The sequence below is a fragment of the Pongo pygmaeus genome, chromosome 6 (genome assembly GCF_028885625.2).
Source record: "Pongo pygmaeus isolate AG05252 chromosome 6, NHGRI_mPonPyg2-v2.0_pri, whole genome shotgun sequence".
Classification (NCBI taxonomy): Eukaryota; Metazoa; Chordata; class Mammalia; order Primates; family Hominidae; genus Pongo; species Pongo pygmaeus.
In genome coordinates this window covers 10,103,822-10,128,522 of record NC_072379.2, presented here as the reverse complement: position 1 = coordinate 10,128,522, position 24,701 = coordinate 10,103,822, and the positions used below count along the sequence as shown (strand labels likewise).

At 51.9% G+C, this 24,701-nt stretch overlaps 2 protein-coding genes across 2 annotated transcripts; both read right to left on the bottom strand.

The window, feature by feature from the left end:
* Nucleotides 1-1,260: 1,260 nt before the first annotated feature.
* Nucleotides 1,261-7,166, bottom strand: LOC129040852 (mucin-3A-like). The gene is made up of 3 exons (XM_054495695.1): nt 6,754-7,166; nt 1,533-5,652; nt 1,261-1,344 (listed from the first exon to the last, which is right to left on the bottom strand). Exons 1-3 carry the CDS (start codon nt 7,164-7,166, stop codon nt 1,261-1,263), a joined length of 4,617 nt encoding a protein of 1,538 aa, XP_054351670.1.
* Nucleotides 7,167-7,587: 421 nt separating this feature from the next.
* LOC129040851 (mucin-3A-like) lies at nt 7,588-15,851 on the bottom strand. The gene is made up of 10 exons (XM_054495694.1): nt 15,791-15,851; nt 12,863-13,645; nt 11,980-12,139; nt 11,251-11,838; nt 10,988-11,092; nt 10,388-10,558; nt 9,842-9,967; nt 8,741-8,845; nt 8,073-8,326; nt 7,588-7,757 (listed from the first exon to the last, which is right to left on the bottom strand). Exons 1-10 carry the CDS (start codon nt 15,849-15,851, stop codon nt 7,588-7,590), a joined length of 2,523 nt encoding a protein of 840 aa, XP_054351669.1.
* Between the last annotated feature and the right edge of the window lie 8,850 nt (nt 15,852-24,701).

Below are 24,701 nucleotides of genomic sequence, written 5' to 3'. Positions count from 1 at the left end.
GTAGTGATTGAATAAGTGAAGCCTGGAGGACTGTGTGAGGTGGTCTCAGTGGTGGGGATTGAAGAAGTGAACCCTGGAGGACTGTATGAGGTAGTCTTGGTGTTGGTGATCAAAGAAGTGAAGCTGGGAGAACTGTGTGATGTGGTCTCTGTGGTGGTGATCAAAGAAGTGAAGCCTGGAATACTGTGTGATATGATCTCAGTATTGGTGATCGCAGAAGTCAAGCTGGTAGTACTATGTGATAGGGTCTCAGTGGTGGTGATCAAGGAAGTGAAGCTGGGAGTACTGTGTGAGGTGATCTCGGTGGTGGTGATGGGAGAAGTCAAGCTGGGAGTACTGTGTGATATAGTCTCGGTGCTGGCAATCGAAGAAGTCAAGCTGGGGGTACTATGGGATGTGGTCTCAGTGGTGGTGATCAAGGAAGTGAAGCTGGGAGTACTGTGTGAGGTGGTCTCGGTGGTGGTCATTGAAGAAGTCAAGCTGGCAGTACTGTTGGAGGTGATCTCGGTGGTGGTGATGGAAGAAGTGAAGATGGCAGTACTGGTGGATGTGGACTCAGTGGCGATCGAAGAAGTGAAGCTGGGAGTACTGTGTGAGGTGGTCTCGGTGTTGGTGATTGCAGAAGTGTAGCTGGGAGTACTCCGTGAGGTGGTCTCGGTGGTGGCAATCAGAGAAGTGAAGCTGGGAGTACTCTGTGAGGTGGTCTCGGTGTTGGCGATCAAAGAACTGAAGCTAGGAGCACTGTGTGAGTTGGTCTCGGAGGTGGCGATCACAGAATTGAAGCTGGCAGTGTGGTGTGAGGTGGTCTCCATGGCAGCGGTTGAAGTGAACCTGGGAGTACTGTGTGAGGTGGTCTCGGTGGGGGTGATCGAAAAAGTGAAACCTTGAATACTGTTTGAGGTGGTCTTGGTGGTTGTGATAGCAGAAGTCAAGCTGGGAGTACTGTGTGGTATGGTCTTGTTTGTAGTGATATAAGAAGTGAAGCTGGGAGTACTGTGTGGTATGGTCTCCATGGTAATGATAGAAGAAGTGAAGCTGGGAGTACTCTGTGAGGTGTTCTTCATGGTGGCAATCGAAAAAGTGTAGCTGGGAGTATTGTGTGAGGTGGTCTCGGTGGTGGTGATTGAAGAAGTGACACTGGGAGAACTGTGTGAGCTGGTCTTGGTGATGATCGAGGAAGTGAAGATGGGAGTACTGTGTGAGGTGGTCTTGGTGTTGGTGATCGAAAAAGTGAAGCTGGAAGTCCTACGTGAGGTGGTCTCAGCAGTAGTAATTGAGGAAGTGAAGCTGGGAGTACTGTGTGAGGGGGTCTCGGTTGTGGTAATTGAAGAAGTGAAGCTGGGACTACGGTGTGAGGTGGTTTCAGTGCTGGTGATTGAAGATGTGAAGCTGGGAGTACCGTGTGAGGGGGTCTCCATGGTGGCGACTGAGGAAGTGAACCTGGGAGTACTGTGGAATGTGGTCGCGGTTGTGCTGATTGAAGTAGTGATGCTGGGAGTATTGTGTGAGGTGGTCTCAGTGGTGGTGATTGAAGAAGTGAAGCTGGGAGTACTGTGTGAGGTGGCCTTGGTGGTGGCGATTGAAGAAGTGAAGCTGGGAGTACTGTGTGAGGCGGTTTCAGTGGTAGTGATTGAAGAAGTGAATCTGGGAGTACTGTGTAAGTTCGTCTCAGTGGTGGTGATTGAAGAACTGAAGCTGGTAGTACTGTGGGATGTGGACTTAGTGATAGTGATTAAAGAAGGGAAGCTGGGACTACTGTATGAGGTGGTCTCAGCTGTGGTGATGGAAGAAGTCAAGCTGGGAGTACTCTGAGATGTGGTCCTGGTCATGGTGATCAAAGAACTGAAGCTAGGAGTACTATGGGATGTGGTCTCAGTGGTGGTGATCAAAGAAGTGAAGCTGGGAGTACTGTGTGAGGTGGTCTTGGTGGTGTTGATCAATGAAGTGAAGCTGGGAGTACTGTGTGAGGTGGTCTCTGTGGTGGCGGTTGGAGAAGTGAAGCTGGTAGTACTGTGTGAAGTGGTCTCTGTGATGGCAATAGAAGTGAAACTGGGGGTACTGTGTGAGGTAGTCTCGGTGGTAACGATCAAAGAAGTGATGCTGGGAGTACTGTGTGAGGTGGTCTCAGTGGTGGCGATCGAGGAAGTGAAGCTGAGAATATTGTGTGAGGTGGTCTTGGTGATGGTGATCGAAGAAGTGAAGCTTGGAGTACTATGTGAAGTGGTGTTGATCGAACAAGTGAAGCTTGGAGTACTGTGTGAGGTGGTCTCCCTGGTGGCGATCGGAGAAGTGAAGCTGGGAGTACTGTGTGAGGTGGTCTTGGTGGTGGCCATTGAAGAAGTGAAGCTGGGAGTACTGTGTGAGGTGGTCTCAGTGGTAGTGATCGAAGAAGTCAAGCTGGGAGTACTATGTGTGGTGATCTTGGTCGTGGTGATCGAAGAAGTGAAGCTGGGAGTACTGTTTGAGTTGGTCTCCCTGGTGGTAATCGAAGAAGTGAAGCTGGAAGTACTGTGTGAGGTAGTCTCCCTGGTGGCGATTGAAGAACTGAATCTGGGAGTACTGTGTGAGGTGGTCTTGGTGGTGGTGATCGAAGAAGTGAAGCTGGGAGTACTGTGTGAGGTGGTCTCGAGGGTGGCGATTGAAGAAGTGAAGCTGGGAGAACTGTGTGAGGAGGTCTCGGTGGTGGCGATCGGAGACGTGAAGCTGGGAGTACGGTGTGAGGTGGTCTTCATGGTGGTGATCAGAGAAGTGAAACTAGGAGAACTGTGTGAGGTGGTCTCGGTGGTGTCGATCCGAGAAGTGAAGCTGGGAGTATTGTGTGAAGTGGTCTCGATGGTGGTGATCACAGAAGTGAAGCTGGGAGTACTGTGTGAGGTGGTCTTGGTGGTCTTGGTTACCAAGTTTGTTCTCGGAACTGTGGCTGTTATTGTGGTTGGGAGAGAGGAAGAGGTGGGTCGGAGAGAGGTCACAGTGGACAGTGGACCTGTCACACTGGTGGAATAGGTGATTCTGTTTGTGGAATCTGTGAGAGCACTAGTAAGAGAAGTAGGGTAGGTAGTCTCAGATGTAGGTGTAGAACTGGTGTCAGAATTGGAGAATGTGGTCACCAAGGTAGATAGAGGGGTGGTGTTTGTGGTACCACTGGCAATCGCTTCTGTACTTGGGACAGTCGTAGAAGATGAAACGCTACTGTTGAATGATGATAACATATTAGTGGCTGTGGGCAGAGGGGCGGTAGTTGTCATAAAAGTCACTGTATATGTGGAAGTGACTGAAGAAGTGATTGGGGGAGTAGAACTCACTGCTGTTTTGAAAGATCCTGTGGAAATGTCAGGGGTAGGAGTCAATGTGGTGGCCTCAGGGGATGTGGCTGTTGAACTGGTGAATGTAGTCTGACCTGTGCCTGTAGTTGCTACAGTGGATGAAGGTGTTTCCATCGTTGTAAATGTTGTGAATGAGGTGATGGTTGTGGGTGACGGGGTGGATTCAGCTGTCATGTGGAGTGTACCGGTGATGGCTGGAGGTGAGGAGATACTCTCGGTGTGAGTGGTCCCTACACTGCTGGCAGACATGGAAGAGGAAAATGAATACGTCACTGGAAAGCTCGTCAGGAGGGAAGTTGTCTGAATGCCCTCAGTACTTGTGATAGTTGTTCTCTCACTGGGAGTGGTGGCAGAGGTCATGCTGACAAGTGATGAAGTTTCTGTATTCTGCATGCTGGAGGAAGATGGGATGTCACTTGTGGACATTGCTGATGTACTAGAAACAGCAAATATTGAGGAGAGGTCTGTTGTAGTCAAGGATTCAGTAGAGCCCACAGAAGAGTGGGAGATAGTTGTTGGTGTTGTCAAAGGGATGTCGGTACTCAGAGAAGATGGGGTCATGCTTGTGGAAGTCACTATGATATCTGAGGTAGGCGAAGCTGAGGAGATGGCAGTCGTGGTTGTACTGATTGTGGAGTAGATGGTTGAAGAAGTGAAACTGGGAATACTGTGGGAGGTGGACTCAGGGGTGGTGGTTACCAAGGTTGTGGTAGGAGTCGTGGCTGTTTCTATGGTTAGGAGAGAGGAATATGTGGGTGGGAGAGACGTCTCAGTGAACAAAGTACCTGTCATACCTGTGGAGTAGGTGATGTCGGTCGTGGAGTCTGTGACTGTGCTAGTGGGAGAAGTATGGTAGGTTGTCTCAGATTTAGGTGTAGACCTGGTGATGGTAGTGGGAAGTGTGGTCACCAAGGTAGATAGAGGAGTGGTGTTGGTGGTATGACTGGTGATTCTTTCTGTGCTCTGGAAAGGTGTAGAATATAAAATGCTACTGGTGAGTGATGATAACGTATAAGTAGAAGTCATGGCTGTTGTGAGAGATTCTGTAGAAATGTCAGTTGTAGGAATCAGTGTGGTGGTCTCAGGGAATGTGGCTGTAGAGCTGGGGAAGGTGGCCTGCCCTGTGCCTGTAGTTACTACAGATGTTGAAGGTGGTTCCATAGTTGTGGATGTGGTGAATGAGGTGGTGATAGTGGGTGACAGTATGGATTCAGCTGCTGTGTGGAGTGTACTGGTGGTGGCTGGAGGTGAGGAGATACTCTCTGTGTGAGTGGTCCTGGCACTGCTGGCAGACATAGAAGAGAGTGAATGTGTCATTGGAAAGCTTGACAGGAGGGACCTTGTTGGAGTGTTCTCACTACTTGTGAAAGTTGGTCTCTCACTGGGAGTGGTGGCAGACGTCATGCTGACAAAGGATGAGGTTTCTGTATTCTGGACAGTGGGAGATAAGGGAATGAGAGTTGTTGGCCTTGCAGACATGCTGGAGGTGAGGTCTGTCATCATAGGTAATGAACCAGTGATGCCCACAGATGAGGGAGTGATGGTTGTTGGTTGTGAGGTAGGGATATCTGTACTGAGACTAGATGGAATCCTGGATGTAGAAGTCACCATGGTACCCAAGGTAGTGGGAACTGAAGTGATGGCAGTGGTGTGTGTGCTGGCTGTGGAGTAGACGGTTGAAGAAGTGAAGCTAGTGGTACTATGTGAGGTGGTCTTGGTGGTGGTGGTTACCAAGATTGTGGTAGGAGTTTTGGCTGTTTCTGTGGTTGAGACCAAGGGAGAGGTGAGTGGCAGAGAGGTGGCAGTGGATGATGTCTCTGTCATAGTAGTGGAATAGGTGATTTCAGTCGTGGACTCCGTGACAGTGCTGGTGGGAGAAATAGGGTAGGTGGTCTCAGATGTAGGTGTAGACCTGGTGATGGTAGTGGGGAGTGTGGTCATCAAGGTGGATACAGGATTGATGTTTGTAGTGTGACTGGTGGTCATCTCTGTGCTCGGAACAGGTGTAGAAGATAAAATGTTAGTGGTGAGTGATGACAACGTATTAGTGGCTGTGGGCCAAGAGGTCATAATTGTCATAGAAGTCACTGTATTGGTGGGAGTGATTGAAGAAGTGTTGGGGGGAGTAGAAGTCATGGCTGTTGTGAGAGTTTCTTTAGAAAAGTCAGTTGTAGGAGTCAGTGTGGTGGTCTCAGTGAATGTGGCTGTAGAGCTGGAGAAGGTGGTCTGACCTGTGCCTGTAGTTGCTACACTGGATGAAGGTGATTCCATAGTTGTGGAAGTTGTGAATGAGGTGGTGGTAGTGAGTGCCGTGGTGGATTCAGCTGTGCTGTGGAGTGTACTGGTGCTGGCTGGAAGTGAGGTGATAGTTTCTGTGTGAGTGGTCCCGTCACTGCTGGCAGACATGGAAGAGGAAAACGAATACATCCCTGGGAAAGTCGTTAGGAGGGAACTTGTCGGAGTGCTGTGTGTACTTACAAAAGTTGGCCTCACACTGGGAATGGTGGCAGAGGTCATGCTGACAAGGGATGAGGTTTCTGTATTCTGGATGCTGGGGGAAGATGGGATGTCACTTGTAGACATTGCTGAGGAACTGGAAACAGTGAATGTTGATGTGAGGTCTGTTGCTGTAAGCAAGGATTCAGTAGAGCCCACAGAATGGTGAGTGATAGTTGTTGGTGTTGTCAAAGGGATGTCTGTACTCAGAGAAGATGGAGTCACAGTTATGGAAGTCACTATGGTACCTGAGGTAGGGGGACCTGAGGAGATGACAGTTGTGGATGTGCTGACTGTGGAGTGGATGGTTGAAGAAGAGAAGCTGGGAGTACTGTGGGATGTTATCTCAGTGGTTACCAAATTTGTGGTAGGAGTCGTGGCTGTTTCTGTGGTTGGGAGAGAGGAAGAGGTGGGGGGGAGAGAAGTCTCCGTGGACAATTTACCTGTCATAATTGTGGAATACTTGATGTTGGTCGTGGAGCCTTTCACTGTGCTGGTAGGAGAAGTAGGGTAGGTGGTCTCAGATGTAGGTGTAGACCTGGTGATGGTAGTAGGGAGTGTGGCAAGCAAGGGAGATGAACGGGTAAGGTTTGTGGTATGACTAGTGATCAGGTCTGTGCTGGGGACAAGTGTGAAAGACAAAATGCTACTGGTGAGTGATGATAACGTACTATTGGCTGTGGGCCGGGAGGCAGTAGTCTTCAAAGAAGTCAATGTAGTCTTGGAAGTGATTGCAGAAGTGAGTCGGGTAGTAGAAGTCATTGCTGTCATGAGAGATTCTGTGGACATGTCAGTTGTAGAAGTCAGTGTGGTGGTCTCCCGGAATGTGGCTGTGGAGCTAGGGACGGTGGTCTTAACTGTGCCTGTCATTGCTACAGTGGTTGAAAGTGGTTCCATAGTTGTGGATGTGATGAATGACGTGGTGGTAGTGCACGACGGGGTGGATTCAGCTGTTGTGTGGAGTGTACTGGTGGTGGCTGGAGGTGACGAGATACTCTCTGTGTGAGTGGTCCTGGCACTGCCTTCAGACATGGAAGAAGAGAATAAATGTGTCGTTGGAAAGCTTGTCAGGAGGGACCTTGTGGGAGTGTTCACAGTACTTGTGAAAGTTGGTCTCCCACTGGGAGTAGTGGCAGAGGTCTTGCTGACAAAGATTGAGGTTTCTGTATTCTGGACAGTGGGAGATGTGAGAATGACAGTTGTAGGAATTGCAGACATACTGGAGATGGTATACCCTGAGGTAAGGTCTGTCATCATAGGTAATGAACCAGTGATGCCCCCAGATAAGGAATTGATGGTTTTTGGTTGTGAGGTAGGGATACTCGTACTCAGAGTAGATGGGGTCATGGATGTAGAAGTCACTATAGTACCCAAGGGAACTGAGGTCATGGCACTTGTGTATGTGCTGGCTGTGAAGTAGATGGTTGAAGAAGTGTAGCTGGTGGTAGTATGTGAGGTGGCCTCGGTGGCAGTTGTTACCAAGTTTGTGGTAGGACTTTTGGCTACTTCTGTGGTTGAGCCCGAGGGAGAGTTGGGGGGAAGAGAGGTTGCAGTGGATGATGTCTCTGTCATAGTGGTGGGATACGAGATCTTGCTCATGGAGTTTGTAACAGGACCAGTCGGAGAATTAGGATAGGTGGTCTCAGACGTAGTCATAGACGAGGCATTTGGAGTAGGGAGTGTGGTCACCAAGGTAGATGGAGGGATTGTGTTTGTGGTGCCACTGGTGATTGCTTCTGTGCTTGGGACAGGTGTGGAGGACAGAATCTTACTTGTCAGTGATGTAAAAGAATTGGTGGTTGTAGGAGGAGAGGTCATAGTTGTCATAGAAGTCACTGTATTTGTGGGAGTGATTGCAGAAGTGATGGGGGTAGTAGAAGTCATTGGTGTCATGAGAGATTCTCTGGACATGTTCGTGGTAGGAGTCAGTGTGATGGTCTCAGGGAATGTGGCTGTAGAGCTGGTGAAGGTGGTCTGACCTGTGCCTGTAGTTGCTACACTGAATGAAGGTGGTTCCATGGTTGCAGATGTCGTGAATGATGTGGTGGAAGTGGGTGATGGGGTGGATTCAGCTGTTGTGTGGAGTGTACTAGTGATGGCTGGAAGTGAGGAGATGCTCTCCATGTCAGTGGTCAAGTCACTGCTGGCAGACGTGGAAGAGGAAAATGGGTATGTCACTGGAAATCTTGTCAGGACTGAACTTGTCAAGGTCTTCTTTGTACTTGTGAGAGTCGCTCTTTCAGTGGGACTGACGGCAATGGTTGTACTCACAAGAGTTGAGGTTTCTGTATTCTGGATGTTGGGGGAAGATGGAATGACACTTGCGGACATTGCTGGGGAACTGGAAACAGTGAATGTTAAGGCAAGGTCTGTTGCTGTAGTCAGGAAAACAGTAGAGCCCACTGAAGGCTGGGTGATAGTTGTCAGTGTGGTGGTAGGGATGTCTGCAGTCAGGGAAGACAGGGTCATGGTTGTGGAAGTCACCATGGGACCTGAGGTAGTGGGAACTGAGGAGATGGCAGTTGTGGATGTGCTGACAGTGGAGTGGATGGTTGAAGTGAAGCTGAGAGTACTGTGAGAGGTGGTCTCATTGGTGGTGATTACCAAGTTTCTGGTAGAAGTTGTGGATGTTCCTTTGGTTGTGAGAGAGGAAGTGGTGGCTGGGAGAGAAATCTCAGTGGACAATGTACCAGCTATACTTGTGGAGTAGGTGGTTTTGGTGGTGGAGTCTGTGACAGTGCTAGTGGGAGAAGTAGAATAGGTTTTCTCAGATGTAGGTGTAGACGTGGTGATGGTAGTTGGGAGTGTCATCACCAAGGTAGATGGAGGTGTGGTGTTTGCGGTTTGACTGGTGATCACTTCTGCACTCGGGACAGGTGTGGAAGATAAAATGCTACTGGTGAGTGATGATAACGTATTACTGGCTGTGGGCCAGGAAGTCGTAGTTGTCATAGAAGTCACTGTATTGGCGGGAGTAACTGAAGAAGTGATGGGGGGAGTAGAAGTCATGGCTGTTGTGAGAGATTCTGTGGAAATGTCAATTGTAGGAGTCAGTGTGGTGGTCTCAGGGAATGTGGCTGTAGAGCTGTGGAGGGTGGCCTGCCCTGTGCCTGTAGTTGCTACAGATGTTGAAGGTGGTTCCATAGTTGTGGATGTGGTGAATGAGGTGGTGATAGTGGGTGACTGTGTGGATTCAGCTGTTGTGTGGAGTGTACTGGTGGTGGCTGGAGGTGAGGAGATACTCTCTGTGTGAGTGGTCCCGGCACTGCTGGCAGAAATAGAAGAGAATGAATGTGTCGTTGGAAAGTTTTTCAGGAGGGACCATGTTGGAGTGTTCTCAGTACCTGTGAATGTTGTTCTCTCACTGGGAGTGGTGGCAGAGGTCATGCTGACAAAGGATGAGGTTTCCATATTCTGGACAGTGGGAGATAAGGGAATGACAGTTGTTGGCCTTGCAGACATGCTGGAGACTGTGTACACTGAGGTGAGGTCTGTCAACATAGGTAATGAACCAGTGATGCCCACAGATGAGGGAGTGATGGTTGTTGGTTGTGAGGTAGGGATATCTGTACTGAGACTAGATGGGATCATGGATGTAGAAGTCACCATGGTACCCAAGGTTGTGGGAACTGAGGTGATGGCAGTTGTGTATGTGCTGGCTGTGGAGTAGATGGTTGAAGAAGTGAAGCTGGTGGTACTATGTGAGGTGCTCTTGGTGGTGGTGGTTACCAAGATTGTGGTAGGAGTTTTGGCTGTTTCTGCAGTCGAGACTGAAGGAGAGATGAGCGGAAGAGAGGTGGCATTGGGTGATGTCTCTGTCACAGTGATGGGATAGGTGATTTTGGTCGTGGAGTTTGTACCAGGACCGGTCAGAGAATTAGGATAAGTGGTCTCAAATATAGTCATAGACGAGGCATTTGGAGTGGGGAGTGTGGTCACCAAGGTAGATGCAGGGATTGTGTTTGTGATGCCACTGGTGATTGCTTCTGTGCTTGGGACAGATGTAGAAGACAGAGTCATACGGGTCAGTGAGGTAAAAGAATGGGTGGTTGTGTGAGGAGAGGTCATAGTTGTCATAGAAGTCACTGTATTTGTGGAAGTGACTGATAAAGTGTTGGAAGGAGAAGTTATGGCTGTTGTCAGAGATTCTGTAGAAATGTCAGTGGTAGGAGTCAGTGTGGTGGTCTCAGAGAATGTGGCTGTAGGGCTGGTGAAGGTGGTCTGACCTGTGCCTCTAGTTGCTACAGTGGACAAAGGTAGTTCCGTAGTTGTGGGAGTTGTGAATGAGGTGGTGGTAGTGGGTGCCGGGGTGTATTCAGCTGTTGTGTGGAGTGTACTGGTGCTGGCTGGAGGTGACGAGATACTCTCTGTGTGAGTGGTCCCATCATTGCTGGCAGACATGGAAGGGGAAAATGAATATGTTTCTGGGAAGGTCGTCAGGAGGGAACTTGTCGGAGTGCTGTGTGTACTTGCAAAATTTGGTCTCACACTGGGAATGGTGGCAGAGGTCGTGCTGACAATGGATGAGGTTTCTGTATTCTGGATGCTGGGGGAAGATGGAATGTCACTTGCGGACATTGCTGAGGAACTGGAAACAGTGAATGTTGAGGTGAGGTCTGTTGCTGTAGTCAGGAAAACAGTAGAGCCCACTGAAGGCTGGGTGATAGTTGTCAGTGTGGTGGTAGGGATGTCTGCAGTCAGAGAAGATGGGGTCATGGTTGTGGAAGTCACTATGGGACCTGTGGTAACGGGAACTGAGGAGATGGCAGTTGTGGATGTGCTGATGGTGGAGTGGATGGTTGAAGTGAAGGTGGGAGTATTATGAGAGGTGGTCTTATTAGTGGTTGTTACCAAGTTTCTGGTAGAAGTCGTGGATGTTCCTTTGGTTGTGAGAGAGGAAGTGGTGGCTGGGAGAGAAATCTCAGTGGACAATGTACCAGCTATACTTGTGGAGTAGATGGTTTCGGTGGTGGAGTCTGTGACAGTGCTAGTGGGAGAAGTAGAATAGGTTTTCTCAGACGTAGGTGTAGACGTGGTGATGGTAGTTGGGAGTGTCGTCACCAAGGTAGATGGAGGTGTGGTGTTTGCAGTTTGACTGGTGATCACTTCTGCACTCGGGACAGGTATGGAAGATAAAATGCTACTGGTGAGTGATGATAACGTATTACTGGCTGTGGGCCGGGAGGCGGCAGTTGTCATAGAAGTCACTGTATTTCTGAGAGTGACTGAAGAAGTGATGGGTGTAGCAGAAATCATTGGTGTCATAAAAGATTCTGTGGACATGTCAGTTGTAGGAGTCACTGGGGTGGTCTCAAGGAATGTGGCTGTAGAGCTGGTGAAGGTGGTCTGACCTGTGCCTGTAGTTGCCACAGTGGTTGAAGGTGGTTCCATGTTTGCGGATGTTGTGAATGAGTTGGTGGTAGTGGGTGACAGGGTGGATTCAGCTGTTGTGTGGAGTGTACTGGTGATGGCTGGAGCTGAGGAGGTGCTCTCTGTGTCAGTGGTCCAGTCACTGCTGGCAGACGTGGAAGGGGAAAATGAATATGTCACTGGACAGGTGGTCAGGATGTAACTTGTCAGGGTATTCTCTGTACTTGTGAAAGTCATTCTCTCAGTGGGACCAGTGGTAGTGGTTGTACTCACAAGTGTTGAGATTTCTTTATTCTGGATGCTGGGGGCAGATGGAGTGACACTTGTGGACATTGCTGAGGAACTGGAAACAGTGAATGTTGAGGTGAGGTCTGTGAATGTTGAGGTGAGGTCTGTAGCTGTAGTCAGGAAACCAGTAGAGCCCACAGAAGGCTGGGTGATATTTTTCAGTGTGGTGGTAGATATGTCTGTACTCACAGAAGATGGGGTCATGGTTGTGAATGTCACCATGGTACCTGAGGAAGGGGGAAGTGAGGAGATGGTAGTTGTGGATATGTTGACGGTGGAGTAGATGGCTGAAGAAGTGAAGCTGGGAGTACTGTGGGAGGTGGTCTCAGTGGTGGTGTTTCCCAAGTTTGTGGAAGGAGTCATGGCTGTTTCTATGGTTGGGAGAGAGCAAGAGGTGAGTGGGAGAGTAGTGGCGGTGGACCATGTACCTGTCATACTTGTGGAATATGTGATTTCGGTCATGGAGTCTGTGACAGTGCCAGCAGGAGAAATAGGGTAGGTGGTCTCAGATGTAGGTGTAGACCTGGTGATGGTAGTGGGGAGTGTGGTCACCAAGGTAGATGGTGGGGTGGTGGTTGTGGTATGACTGGTGATCACTTCTGTGTTCGGGGCAGGTGTGGAAGATAAAATGCTACTTGTGAGTGATGATAATGTATTAGTGGTTGTGGGCCGGGAGGCGGTAGTTGTCATAGAAGTCACTGTAGTCTTGGGAGTGATTGCAGAAATGATGGGGGTAGTAGAAGTCATTGCTGTTGTGAGAGGTTCTGTGGAGATGTCATTCGTACGAGTCAGTGTGGTGGTCTCAGGAGATGTGGCTGTAGAGCTGGCGAAGGGGGTCTGAGAATATCGGGGGTTCTTTGCTCGAATTCTTTGGTCATGAACTTCGAGGAGTATAAGTTCTGGTTTTAAATCTGCTGTAGGGACTATATTTGTGGAAGTCACTATGGTACCTGAGGTAGGGGGAAGTGAGGGGATGGCAGTTGTGGATGTGCTGACAGTGGAGTAGATGGCTGAAGAAGAGAAGCTCAGACTACTCTGGGAGGTGGTCTCAGTGGTGGTGGTTATCAATTTTGTGGTAGGAGTTGTAGGTGTTTCTGTGGTTCGCTGAGAGGAAGAAGTGGGTGGGAGAGTAGTGGCGGGGGACAATGTACCTGTCAAAACTGTGGAGTAGGTGATTTCGGTTGTGGAGTCTGTGACAGTGCTGGTGGGAGAAGTAGGGTAGGTGGTCTCAGATGTAGGTGTAGACCTGGTGATGGTAGTGAGGAGTGTGGTCACCAAGGTAGATAGAGGGTTGGTGTCTGTGGTATGACTGGTGGCCATTTCTGTGCTTGGGACAGGTGTAGAAGATAAAATGTTACTCATGAGTGATGACAACGTATTAGGGGCTGTGGGCCGGGAGGTGGTCGTTGTCATAGAAGTCACTGTATTTGTGGGAGTGATTGAAGAAGTGATGGGGGAAGTGGAAGTCACTGCTGTTTTGAGAGTAGCAAATACTGGGGTTGGGGACATGGTTGTATGGACGCTTCCAGTGGGCAGGGGAGTCCTTTCTGTGGTTCTAGTTGTAGAGGAGATTGTAGTGTGGAAGGTTGTGTCTGTGGCTGACACAGAGGAGGAGGGTGTCGCTGTCACTATGGGAGTTTCCCTAGCAGTGGTGGTAGAGGGAGAAGATGTCATGGGTGACGTTCCTTTCTCAGTAGTGGTCATAGGGTAAGTCCTGGTGATGGTGGTCACTGGCTTCTGTGTCACGGGAGTGGGGGTGTAAGAGCTGGTGAAGGCCACCTGCGTCGTGGTCACACAGATGGAGGTGGGGTGGGAGATGGTGATTATAAAGCTCGTTGGATACACGCACTCAGTGGTGGCCGAATAGACCAACACGGTGGGTGGAGTGGTTTCGACCTTGAAGGCAAACTTGGACGTCGGGGTGGTTGAGGTGTTGGAACTGACTGGAGAGGTGAGCAATGTTTCAGAGATGAGTGTGTCATGGGGGGAAGTAGTGAGCATCATAGGTGCATTTTCCCTGTGGCTGGGAGCAGGAGAGGCGAGCTGGGGGACACCGAGTGGCCACTCAGCCAGGTCTCTGGAGTGTGGAGAATTGCTGAGGGCAGCGCGGGTTGCTTCCGCCCTGGGGAAAGTCACATGAGAGGTGGATGTGGCCGTGGATAAAGTTCCTGCATTGGCAGCAGAGCAGAGGAATCCACTGGTAAATCCGTGGGTCATTTTGTTACATCACTCATGTAAGCTACTCACTCACCCATTTTCCAGGCAGCATCACAGGGCAGGGCATGCTGCAGCTCACTCCTGCATCAGAGGCAGCTTGGAGCTGGGCGCTTTAGGGTACTGGAACCCACTGCCTGTCTGCTCCCAGGGGAGCAGTGGGGCATGGGAGCCCCATCCCTCACCCGGCCTTGGCCTTGTCATGGCTGGTCCCCCTGTCCTTGGATAGCCGAGCTCAGCAGCCCCTTCCCTTCCCTTCCCTCCTCTGGACACATCCAGTCCCCTCCTCCTTCTGTCCCTTCCTCTCCTCCCCATGCTGCTGCCTGGAGTCATCCCCTCCCCGCCCCCATTAACCTTCTGCTCCCACCTCCGCCTCTGCCCGAATTCTGCCGCTGTCTGGGCTGACTCCCGCTTTCAAAGAGAAAAAGAGAGAACCCAATCATGTCCTGGCAGGGGGCGCATCACAAAAACCAGGAGACAGAGAAAGCTGCACAAAGAGGGCCAGGCGCGGTGGCTCTCGCCTGTAATCCCAGCATTTTGGGAGCCCAAAGCAGGTGATCACTTGAGGTCAGCAGTTCGAGACCAGTCTGGCCAACATGGTGAAACCCCTTCTCTACTAAAAAAAAGGTACAAAAAATTAACCAGGCATGGTGGCGTGCGCCTGTAGCTGAGGCAGGAGAATCGCTTGAACCCAGGTGGCAGAGGCTACAGGGAGCCTAGGTTGCACCACTGCACTCCAGCCTGGGTGACAGAGCAAGACTCCATCTCAAAACAAACAAACAAACAACAAAAAAAAAACAAACAAACAAAACTGCACAGGGAACACCAAGGAGAAACAGAGGCTAAGCTCACATGCTAATGACTTCAAGGGGCATGGTGTGAGGACCACACGGAGAGGCGGAGAGACAGGATCGAGAAGGAAACTTTCAGAAGGAGCTACCTCAGCAGTCAGGCGTGATGAATTCTGGAGACCTTAAGGCTTAGCAGTGAGTGTTCATCACACAAATAGACATATCTTTCTATAACTATTCCATTTTGGCCACGGGATTCATTAATTTACAAGCATGAACCCCCGCATGTGGATTTCAACCCATTTCACAGATGGTGAGACTTAGGATCAGAGATCCAGCTGTCGGTGGGGGGGGGGGGGGTCACGGGCAAGGAAGACAGGCAGTCACAGCAGATGGGAAGTGGAAAATACCGGACCTGCTGCCCCTTACCTCAGGCACAGCCCATCTTGTGGCTGAGAACTGGGGTGCCACATCTCTGCCTAGCTCGCGGATGTCAGGGAAGCGGGGTAAGGGATTATGAGAATCCCCACTTGACTCCAGGATATGCCCCTGGAGGTGACTGAGAAGGGGACTCATGGGCCTCTGGGATTGGGGATCAGAAGCAGACACTGGAGAACAGCGACAAGGGAAGTATAGAGGAATTGTGGGGTGTTCCTGCAGGGTGGAAGACAGCAGCCTGGACCCCATGCCGGGTAGTCTCAGATGCACCTCTGGAAGTGAAGTGGACTTCAGGAGCTCCCTGCCCTGGCCCTGGTACCAACAGCTGTGCCCAGACACATGGGCCCTGGCCGGAGTAAGAGAGTGACAAGCAGAGCTGGGGAGGAGTCACTGGGGGACAAAAGGCAGAGAGGCTGAAACCAGATGACGGAAACCAGGGGCAGAGGTCAGAGGGCTGTCAGGGAGGGAGAGGCCAGTTTGGAGGGGACACCGGGGCTGGGAGCATGAGGCAGGTGACAAGAAGGAGCCAAGGCAGGAAGGGCACTGCTCTGGGAAGACGTAACTCCCACCCTCCACCCTCCAGCTGCAGATACAGGTTGGGGCGCAGCCCCTGCAACCTGCTCAGAGCTTGGTGGAGAGTGGCAGTGGGGACCCAGCTCCCTTGCTCCTTCCCAACCTTGGTTTTCCCTGCACCAAACCCCTCCTCATCCCCCCGAGGCCATGCCTCCATTCTCCCTGCACCCAGAGCTGGGAGCAGCCCCTCCTCATCCCCTGGCCCCAGGCCTGAGAGCCACCTTCCCCTCCCCTCCCCTCCCCTGGAACATCACATCAGGAGCTTCTCTCCAGCCCCCTCCCGCCTCTCCCTCTTACCTGTGGCCCCTGGGGAGGCCTTGAGCATCCAGAGGATGCTGAGGAGCCCCAACAGCTGCATGGGCCCAGCGGGCAGGGGACTGGGGCAGAGAGGGCTCCAGGGCCAGGACAGCGGCAGGGACCTGGACATGCACGCAGTGAAAGTGCTGATTATCTGTTATACTGAGCACAGCCTCACCTTTGCACCGCCCCACCTCACCCCTTTTCCTCCCTTCTCCCTGCATCTGGACAGACGTCAGCGCTGTGGGAAGCAGGGACACGAGGGAAAAGGACAAATCCAGGAGGTGTCAGGCAGGGAGTTCCACTGGTGGCCCAGCCCCACAGCCTGCCTGGCCCACATGGAGCTGCCTGGAAGCTGCCCTTCCTCCCACACCCCCATGGAGTGTACCCTTGACCAAGGGCTTGGACTCTGGAGTCTGGGCCGACTCCTGCAGCCTCTCCTTAGTTTCAATTCCTTCTGCTGGGTACAACCTCACTCTCCTTCAAGCCTGCTCTTTCCCTTAGTCTTCCCCCACTCCAGCTTGCCCCTAATAGGACCCCACAGGCCAGACAAAACCACGGGAGTAATTAACACAGAACTCCATCTGAAGTCATTTTATTATCTGAAGAGTTGGGACTAGATCCCAGAAAAAGAAACACAGACAACCAAAGGAAACACTCAAAAATACTAGTCTGGGCCAGGAGTGGAGGGTCACGCCTGTAATCTCAGCACTTTGGGAGGCCGAGGCAGGTGGATCACTTGAGGTCAGGAGTTCGAGACCAGCCTGGGCAACATGGTGAAACCCCATTTCTACTAGAAATACAAAAATTAGCCTGGCATGGTGGCGGGTGCCTGTCATCCCAGCTACTTGGGAGGCTGAGGCAGGACAATCGCTTGAACCCAGGAGGTGGAGGTTGCAGTGAGCCAAGATCACACCACTGCATTTCAGCCTGAGCAACAGAGCAAGACTCCATCTCAAAAAAAAACAAAAACAAAAACAAAAAAAAAACTAATTTGGACCTAGCACATTATTTGACCTTCCTAGGTGGCAACGATTAGGAAGGTTGAGTCTATCCAGTTTGGGCAAAGGTGTGAAGAATAAATGTTCTTACCTAGCTGGTGGGTGTATAGGTGGGTTGGGTTGCTTTAAAAGGGTAATTTGAGGCCGGGCGCAGTGGCTCATGCCTGCAATCACTTTGGGAGGCCAAGGCGGGCAGACCACTTGAGGTTAGCAGTTTGAGACCAGCCTGGCCAAAATGGTGAAACCCTGTCTCTACTAAAAATACAAAAATTAGCCAGCCTTGGTGGCACGCATCTGTAATCCCAGCTACTCGGGAGGCTAAAGCAGGAGAATTGATTTTAGAGACAGAGTCTCACTCTGTCGTCCAGGCTGGAGTGCAGTGATGCGATCTCGGCTCACTGCAAGCTCTGTCCTGGTTCAAATGATTCTCCTGCCTCAGCCTCCCGAGTAGCTGGGATTACAGGTGTGTGCCGTCATGCTTAGCAATTTTTTTTTTTTAATTTTTATTTTTAGTAGAGACCAGGTTTTGCCATGTTGGCTAGGCTGGTCTCGAAATCCTGGCCTCAATGATCCACCCGCCTCGGCCTCCCAAAGTGCTGGGATGACAGGTGTGAGCCACCGCACCTGGCCCAGCATCTGCAGCTTGATTTCCTTCCCACTCTCTGCTGGGTACCCTCTTCTGGGTACTCCAGTGCACACTGAGAACTGGTGAGGTTTTGGACAAGCAGACAGTAGAGTGAGGGAAGACTACCCTGAGAAGGCAGAAAAATCATTTCCACTGCTCTCCAGGGGAGCTAAGGTGCAGGAATGCCCTGAAAGATGAGGGGCAGTGCTGGATTGAGCGTGATGTTTGCTGGGGAGAGAGTGATGATGCTGGTGCATTTGTAGGTGACAAGAGCAGTACGACCAAGCTGAGATGTTTGTTTGTTTATTTATTTATTTATTTATTTGAGACAGAGTCTTGCGCTGTCACCCAAGCTGGAGTGCCGTGGTGTGATCACAGCTCACTGCAGCCTCCACCTCCCAGGTTGCAGCAATTCTCCTGCCTCAGCCTCCCAAATAGCTGGAATTACAGGTACATGCCACCATGCCCAGCTAATTTTTGTATTTTTCGTAGAGACGGGGTTTCACCATGTTGCCCAGGCTGGTCTCAAACTCCTGACCTCAGGTGATCCACCTCTCTTGGCCTCCCAAAGTGCTGGGATTACAGGCATGAGCCAACGCATCCGGCCCCATAAGCTTGAGATGTTTAGACATCAGAAGAACCTCTGTGGGCTGAGTAGGCCTGGAAATGCCTCTGTAGGGCTGACCAGCATCAGAGAGGCCATTGAGAGGCACCCAAAGCCATCCTGGGAGGAGGACATGAAGGCCCAGCTGGGAACCCGACTCCCCTGGAAATGGGGGCTCTTGATGGTTGGCTAAGGGGCACTGAGATGGATGGTCCAGGAGGCTGTGTTGACTGGGAGGAGAGGAGCCTCTTTTTGCTGGATGACGAGGGTTTCCAGTTGAGTGTGTGGAGTTTGGGGTGTCGGTGAGGCTTCAGGGTGGAGCTGTCCTGGAGGCCTCGGGTCTCAGGGGAGGACTTCTGGGATGGGTCCACTGCCATTGCCCCAGCCCCTGCTGTGGGCCACGGTGTGAAAATGTGGGTGTTCACCATGCACTAAATCAGCCAGCACCTTGGTCTTGAACTTTGCAGCCTTCAGAGCTGTGAGAAATAAATCTCTATTTTTTTTTTTTTTTAGATGGAAGTCTTGCTTTGTTGCCCAGGCTTGCCTCAAACTCCTGGACTTAAGCTATCCTCCCACTTCAACCACCCAAAGTGCTGGGATTACAGGTATGACGCACTGTGGCCAGCCAATTTCTATTATTTAATGCACTCAGTCTGCGGTATCTGCTATGGTAGCCCAAGCTGACTAAGACAGGCTGCCTTCATGATTTTCTCTTCAACAGCTGGGTGCAGTGGTTCATGCCTGTAATCCCAGTACTTTGGGAGGCCCCAACCTGGGCAATGTAGTGAGACCCCATCTCAAAAAAAAAAAAAAAAAACAATTAGGATGGGTGTGATGGCTCATGCCTGTAATCCCGGCACTTTGGGAGGCCGAGGCAGGAGGATCCCTTGAGCCCAGGAGTTCGAGACCAGCTTGGGCAACACAGGGAGACCTGGTCTCTTAAAAAAAAATTAGCTCGTCAGAGTGGTGCATGCTTATAGTCTTAGCTACTTGGGAGGCTGAGGGAAGAGGATCTCTTGAGTCCAGGAATTAGAGACTGCAGTGAGCTGTGATTGCACCATTGCACCCCAGCCTGGGTGACAGAGTGAGGCCCTGTCTCAAAACATTTTTTTTCTCTCTTTATCTTTGATTTTCAGCAATTTGACTATAATGTCTGTAGTTTGTGGTCCTTGTTTTATTTTGGGGAAATTCTTAGTGATTATTGCCTTCAAATATTTCTCCTGCCCCGTTCTCTCTCTCTTCTCCTTCTGAGACTCCAATGAGACATATGTTAGGACACTCCATATAGAACTATAGCTTTTGGGTGCTCTGCTCTGCACAAATCCCCACCACCCCTTTCTGGGTTTCAGTTTGAGTAATTTTTATTGATGTATCTTCAGTCAATTGAGTGAAGATAAAAACTGACTTATCTTCATAATTCTTTCCTCTACTGTGCCTTATCTACTGAACATCCTGTTGAAAAGAAGTCTTGGCCAGGTGCAATGGCTTACACCTGTAATCCCAGCACTTTGGGAGGCTGAGGTGGGAGGATAGCTTGAGCTCAGGAGTTTGAGGCCAGCCTGGGCAACATACTGAGACCCCGTCTCTACAAAAAATATCAGAAAAAAATTAGCTGGGTGTGTTGGTGTGCACCTGTAGTCCCAGCTACTTGAGAAGCTGAGATAGGAGGAATGCTTGAGCCCAGGAGGTCAAGACTGCAGTGAGCTGTGATTGTGCCACTGCATTCCAGCCTGGGCAACAAAGAGAGACTTTGTCTCAAATAATAATAATAATTTTAAAAAATTAGAAAAGAATCTTTATCTCTGATATTACGGTTTTTATTTCTACCATCTTCCTTTGAAAGAGGCCTCTTGAGAGGCACCGAGAGCCACCCTGGACTAGGAGATGGACAGTCCAGGACGCTGTATTGACCGGGAGGACAGGAGCCTCTCTTTGGTGGAAGACAAGGGTCTCCAGTTGGGCCTGTTGAGTGTGGAATGACCGTGGGGTTTCTGGGAGGAGCTGTCCTGGAGTCCTGTGGCTCCCGGATGAGGGACACAGTCTAGAACTCTACCTTCTCCAAGTGCTGCAGAGGGCACAAAGGCCAGAAAATGCCGGAAAAATGCCCGGGACCCACTTGGGGACTGGAACCGGTATCCTGTTTTGTGTACATGAAGTTGCACAGTGTTCCTAGTAAGCGTCGGGGAGGGGATGGGCTAGGGGACAGGGACAAAGTGTCTGCCCTGGAGGGGCGGGGCCAGGGGTCTGAAGGGGTCAGCACTCTTTAGCTTAGAAAGGTGAAACTGGGGGTGGAAATGGTTAACATCTATAAAATTGGGAAGAGAGCGGTGGAGGTGAGAACACATTTGTTCACAATAGACAAAGGGGCAACCTTTGAAACTCAAGTGATGTAAAAATTGAAGCAATTACAAGGAGTGCTGTTTTATACAGAGAGTAATAAACTTATGCATTCAGCAAACACCAAAGGCTGGCTCTGCTTGAGCAGGTGCTCTGGATGAGGCAGGGTGAATAAACAGTTTATAGTAGAGTTAATGAGATGGGATTGGGGCAGAAATGGCCACAGCCCAATCTGCTGCTGGAGCTACGAGAGAGAGCCTAGGGCTGGAGGGGCACAGAGGGGGCCTCCGGGGCCCTTCCACCTGGGCTGATGAGGGTGCAGGGAGAGGCAGCGTTTGAGTTTGGTGGCGGTTGAGTCGTATAGGAAGGAAGTATTATATTAACAGATGCTCAAAGGCCTTAGACAAATTCAGAACGGCATTGTCTGAACTTCCACGGAGCTAGGGAGATAATTGGGATATTGGTAATCAGATTCCCTGGAGAAGATCAAATCTTGGGTGACACTGGGATGAGCTGGGGTCGCCCACAGCTCATTGGGGTGTGGGAAGGCCCAGAGACCCCCACACCGCAGTTGGAGAAGTCAACAGAGACCCGATAGTCTGGGTATCATATTAATATTAAAAATGGGCCAGGCATGGTGGTTCATTCATGCTTACAATCCCAGCACTTTGGGAGACTGAGGTGGGAGGGTCACTTGAGGGCAGGAGTTTGAGACTAGCCTGGGCAAAAATATTTTATTTTTTAATAAAAAATTTTTTAACAATTAGGACCAGGCACGGTGGCTCACGCCTGTAATCCCAGCAGTTTGGGAGGCCAAGGTGGGCAGAACACAAGATCAGGAGTTCAAGACCAGCCTGGCCTACATGGTGAAATCCCCTCTCTACTAAAATTACAAAAATTAGCTGGGCGTAGTGGCAGGTGCCTGTCATCCCCACTACTTGGGAGGCTGAGGCAGAAGGATTGCTTGACCCCAGGAGGTGGAGGTTGCAGTGAGCTGAGATCCCGCCACTGCACTCCAGCCTGCTGAGCAAAAGAGTAATACTCTGCCTCAAAAAAAAAAAAAAAAAAAAAAAAAAAGCTACAGATGCTCCCCAAGGACCCAGAATCCATTCCCGGAGCAGGGGATGGTTTTCAGAGAACTGGGGTGTGCTAGAGGAGGAGAGGCACAGGTGCAGAAAACTGGGGTCCTCTAGAGGAGGAGAGGCATGGGTGCAGAAAACTGGGGTCCTCTAGAGGAGGAGAGGTGCAGGTGCAGAAAACTGGGGTCCTCTAGAGGAGGAGAGGTGCAGGTGCAGAAAACTGGGGTCCTCTAGAGGAGGAGAGGTGCAGGTGCAGAAAACTGGGGTCCTCTAGAGGAGGAGAGGTGCAGGTGCAGAAAACTGGGGTCCTCTAGAGGAGGAGAGGCACGGGTGCAGAGAACTGGGGTCCGCTAGAGAGGAGAGGCGCGGGTGCAGAGAACTAGGGTCCGCTAGAGGAGGAGAGGCGCAGGTACAGAGTACTGGGGTCGCCTAGAGGAGGAGAGGCGCAGGTGCAGAGAACTGGGGTCCTCTAGAGGGGGAGATGCGCGGGTGCAGAGAACTGGGGTCCTCTAGGGGAGTAGAGGCGCGGGTGCAGAGCACTGGGGTCCTCTAGAGGGGGAAGGGCACGGGTGCGGAGAACTGGGGTCCTCTAGGGGAGGAGAGGCATGGGTGCAGAGCACTGGGGTCCTCTAGGGGAGGAGAGGCGCAGGTGAGGAGAACTGGGGTCCTCTAGGGGAGGAGAGGTGCGGGTACAGAGAACTGGGGTCCTCTAGAGGGGAAGGGGAGGCGCGGGTTCAGAGCACTGGGGTCCTCTAGGGGAGGAGAGGCGCAGGTGCATAGAACTGGGGTCCTCTGGGGGGGAGGGGTGTGGGTGCAGAGCACTGGGGTCCTCTAGGGGGGAGGGGCGTGGGTGCAGAGCACTGGGGTCCTCTGGGGGGGAGGGGCGTGGGTGCAGAGCACTGGGGTCCTCTGGGGGGGAGGGGCATGGGTGCAGAGCACTGGGGTCCTCTGGGGGGGAGGGGCGTGGGTGCAGAGCACTGGGGTCCTCTGGGGGGGAGGGGCGTGGGTGCAGAGCACTGGGGTCCTCTAGGGGGGGAGGGGCGTGGGTGCAGAGCACTGGGGTCCTCTGGGGGGGAGGGGCGTGGGTGCAGAGCACTGGGGTCCTCTGGGGGGGGAGGGGCGTGGGTGCAGAGCACTGGGGTCCTCTGGGGGGGAGGGGCGTGGGTGCAGAGCACTGGGGTCCTCTAGGGGAGGAGAGGCATGGGTGCAGAGCACTGGGGTCCTCTAGGGGAGGAGAGGCGCAGGTGAGGAGAACTGGGGTCCTCTAGGGGAGGAGAGGTGCGGGTGCAGAGCACTGGGGTCCTCTAGAGGGGGAGGGGCGTGGGGCACAAATCCCCTGTCAAGTGGTGGCCGTGTTCATTATTTGCTGTGTTGCCCTAGACAAGTCACTCATCCTCTCTGAGCCTCCATATCCTCACCTGCCCTGACTTCCTTACACAGTCCGCCTGGTGACAATCATATGAGCTACCTGCTGGGAAATGGCTTTGTGAACAGCAGAGCCCTCTGCAAGAGGAGGGCAGGGGGTCTCTGGATCTAATCAGATCTTCCAGAGCCCTCCGGAGTGGCCCTACTTGCCTGGCCTCACTCCCTCCTGCTCTCTGCACTGGCCATAGATAGATGTTTTTCTGACCGTTTTGCACACGAAGGGATTCACCTGTGTTATCTTTGCCACACAATTATAAGCACCTGAGGGACGGGGGCTTTTGGTTGCTTGGGGGCCGTCTCTAACACTCGGCTGGGTACACAGAGGCAATGCCACCTGCTGACTTCTGGGGCCTTCATCATCGCTGTCATCACCTCCATCACCCTCTCTTTGAATAATCTGACTACAGAGATCCGCTGGGCCAGGCCTTGGGAGCAGGGATGGGGAGGACCCCTCCTAAAGACCCATCCAGGCCCACGGCTTCCCACTCCTGTATATGAACTTAAAGGGAATCTATGTGTTATTAACAAACTCTCGTAATGTCCCCAAATCCACAGAGTTCATCACTCCAGCCCTTGAAACTCTCCCTTCAGCTCCTCCCTACCTGTACCTCTCTCCCAACATGTCCGGGTGGGGTAAAGGAGGTCTCATCTGTCAAGGCTTGGCTGGCAGAGGCAGCCTCAGAGGGCCTGAGTCCCTGGCTGGGAGGATGGTGGAACTTCCCTGGTGGGCTTTACCTCGAAGGTGTCCTGCAGGGCTCCAGAGACCCCCACCCCAGCTCCCCTGCCCCCTCACCACCCCTTCTGCCCACCCCACAGCCTTCAACCCAAGGTCTCCCTCTCTCGCCTCTCCTCACCCCTGTCCACCCCTGCCAGAAAGGAATCAGAAAGTCTGTTCTGTATGAGGGAAATCAGCGGGTCAGAGTCATCTTTCAGACACAGCCACGACCAGGCTGAGCAAGGATCCCCGAGCCTCTGTCTCTTCCCACAGCCCCTCAGCCATTTTTTTTTAAGAGGGTGTTTTACTCTTGTCCTGAGACTGGAGTGCACTGGTGCCATCTTGCCTCACTGCAACCTCCCCTTCCCATGTTCTAGTGATTCTCCTGCCTCAGCTTCCCGAGTAGCTGGGATTACAGGGGCGCCACACTATGCCCAGCTAATTTTTGTATTTTTAGTAGAAACGGGGTTTCACCATGTTGGCCAGGCTGGTCTCAAACTCCCAACCTCAGGTGATCCACCCGCCTCGGCCTCCCAAAGTGCTGGGATTACAGGCGTGAGCCACCACACCCAGCCCCATCAGCCATTTCTAACTAGTGAGGATTCCCCGGGTGCACCTGAGGCTCCCCCAAGTCAAGAGACAATACTGTCACACACCCCTCTGGACTCCCTCTCTCCCGACCAGGGCTGGCAGCATGTGCAATGCCTCATGAGGTTTGGAAAGACCCATCCCTCCAGCAGATAAAGCCCCCAGGATGAGGGCAGGCAGAGACCACTGTCTATGTGACAAAAGCCCCCTCGTCATCCTGGGGGGAGCCTGGAGAGCAGAAGCTGTGGATTTCAGCCGCCCCTCGGCTAGGGGCTGTGTGCAGACCATCCCCTGCACAACCACAGGCACCAACAGGTCTCCACAGTGACCCCTTCAGCACCCCCAAGGCAAGATGAGGTCACAGCACGGGCCTCCAGCCCTGTGGCAGCCCCTTGCCGTGCAAAGGGGAGGAGGCCACCTGCAGCCCTGCTGCCTGAGGCAGGGGCGTGTACCATGACCACCCGGGAGCACTGGACCCAGAGCATCAGCCCAGGAGCACTCACCTGCTGTCGGTGTAGCAGTAACTGATGCGCAGAG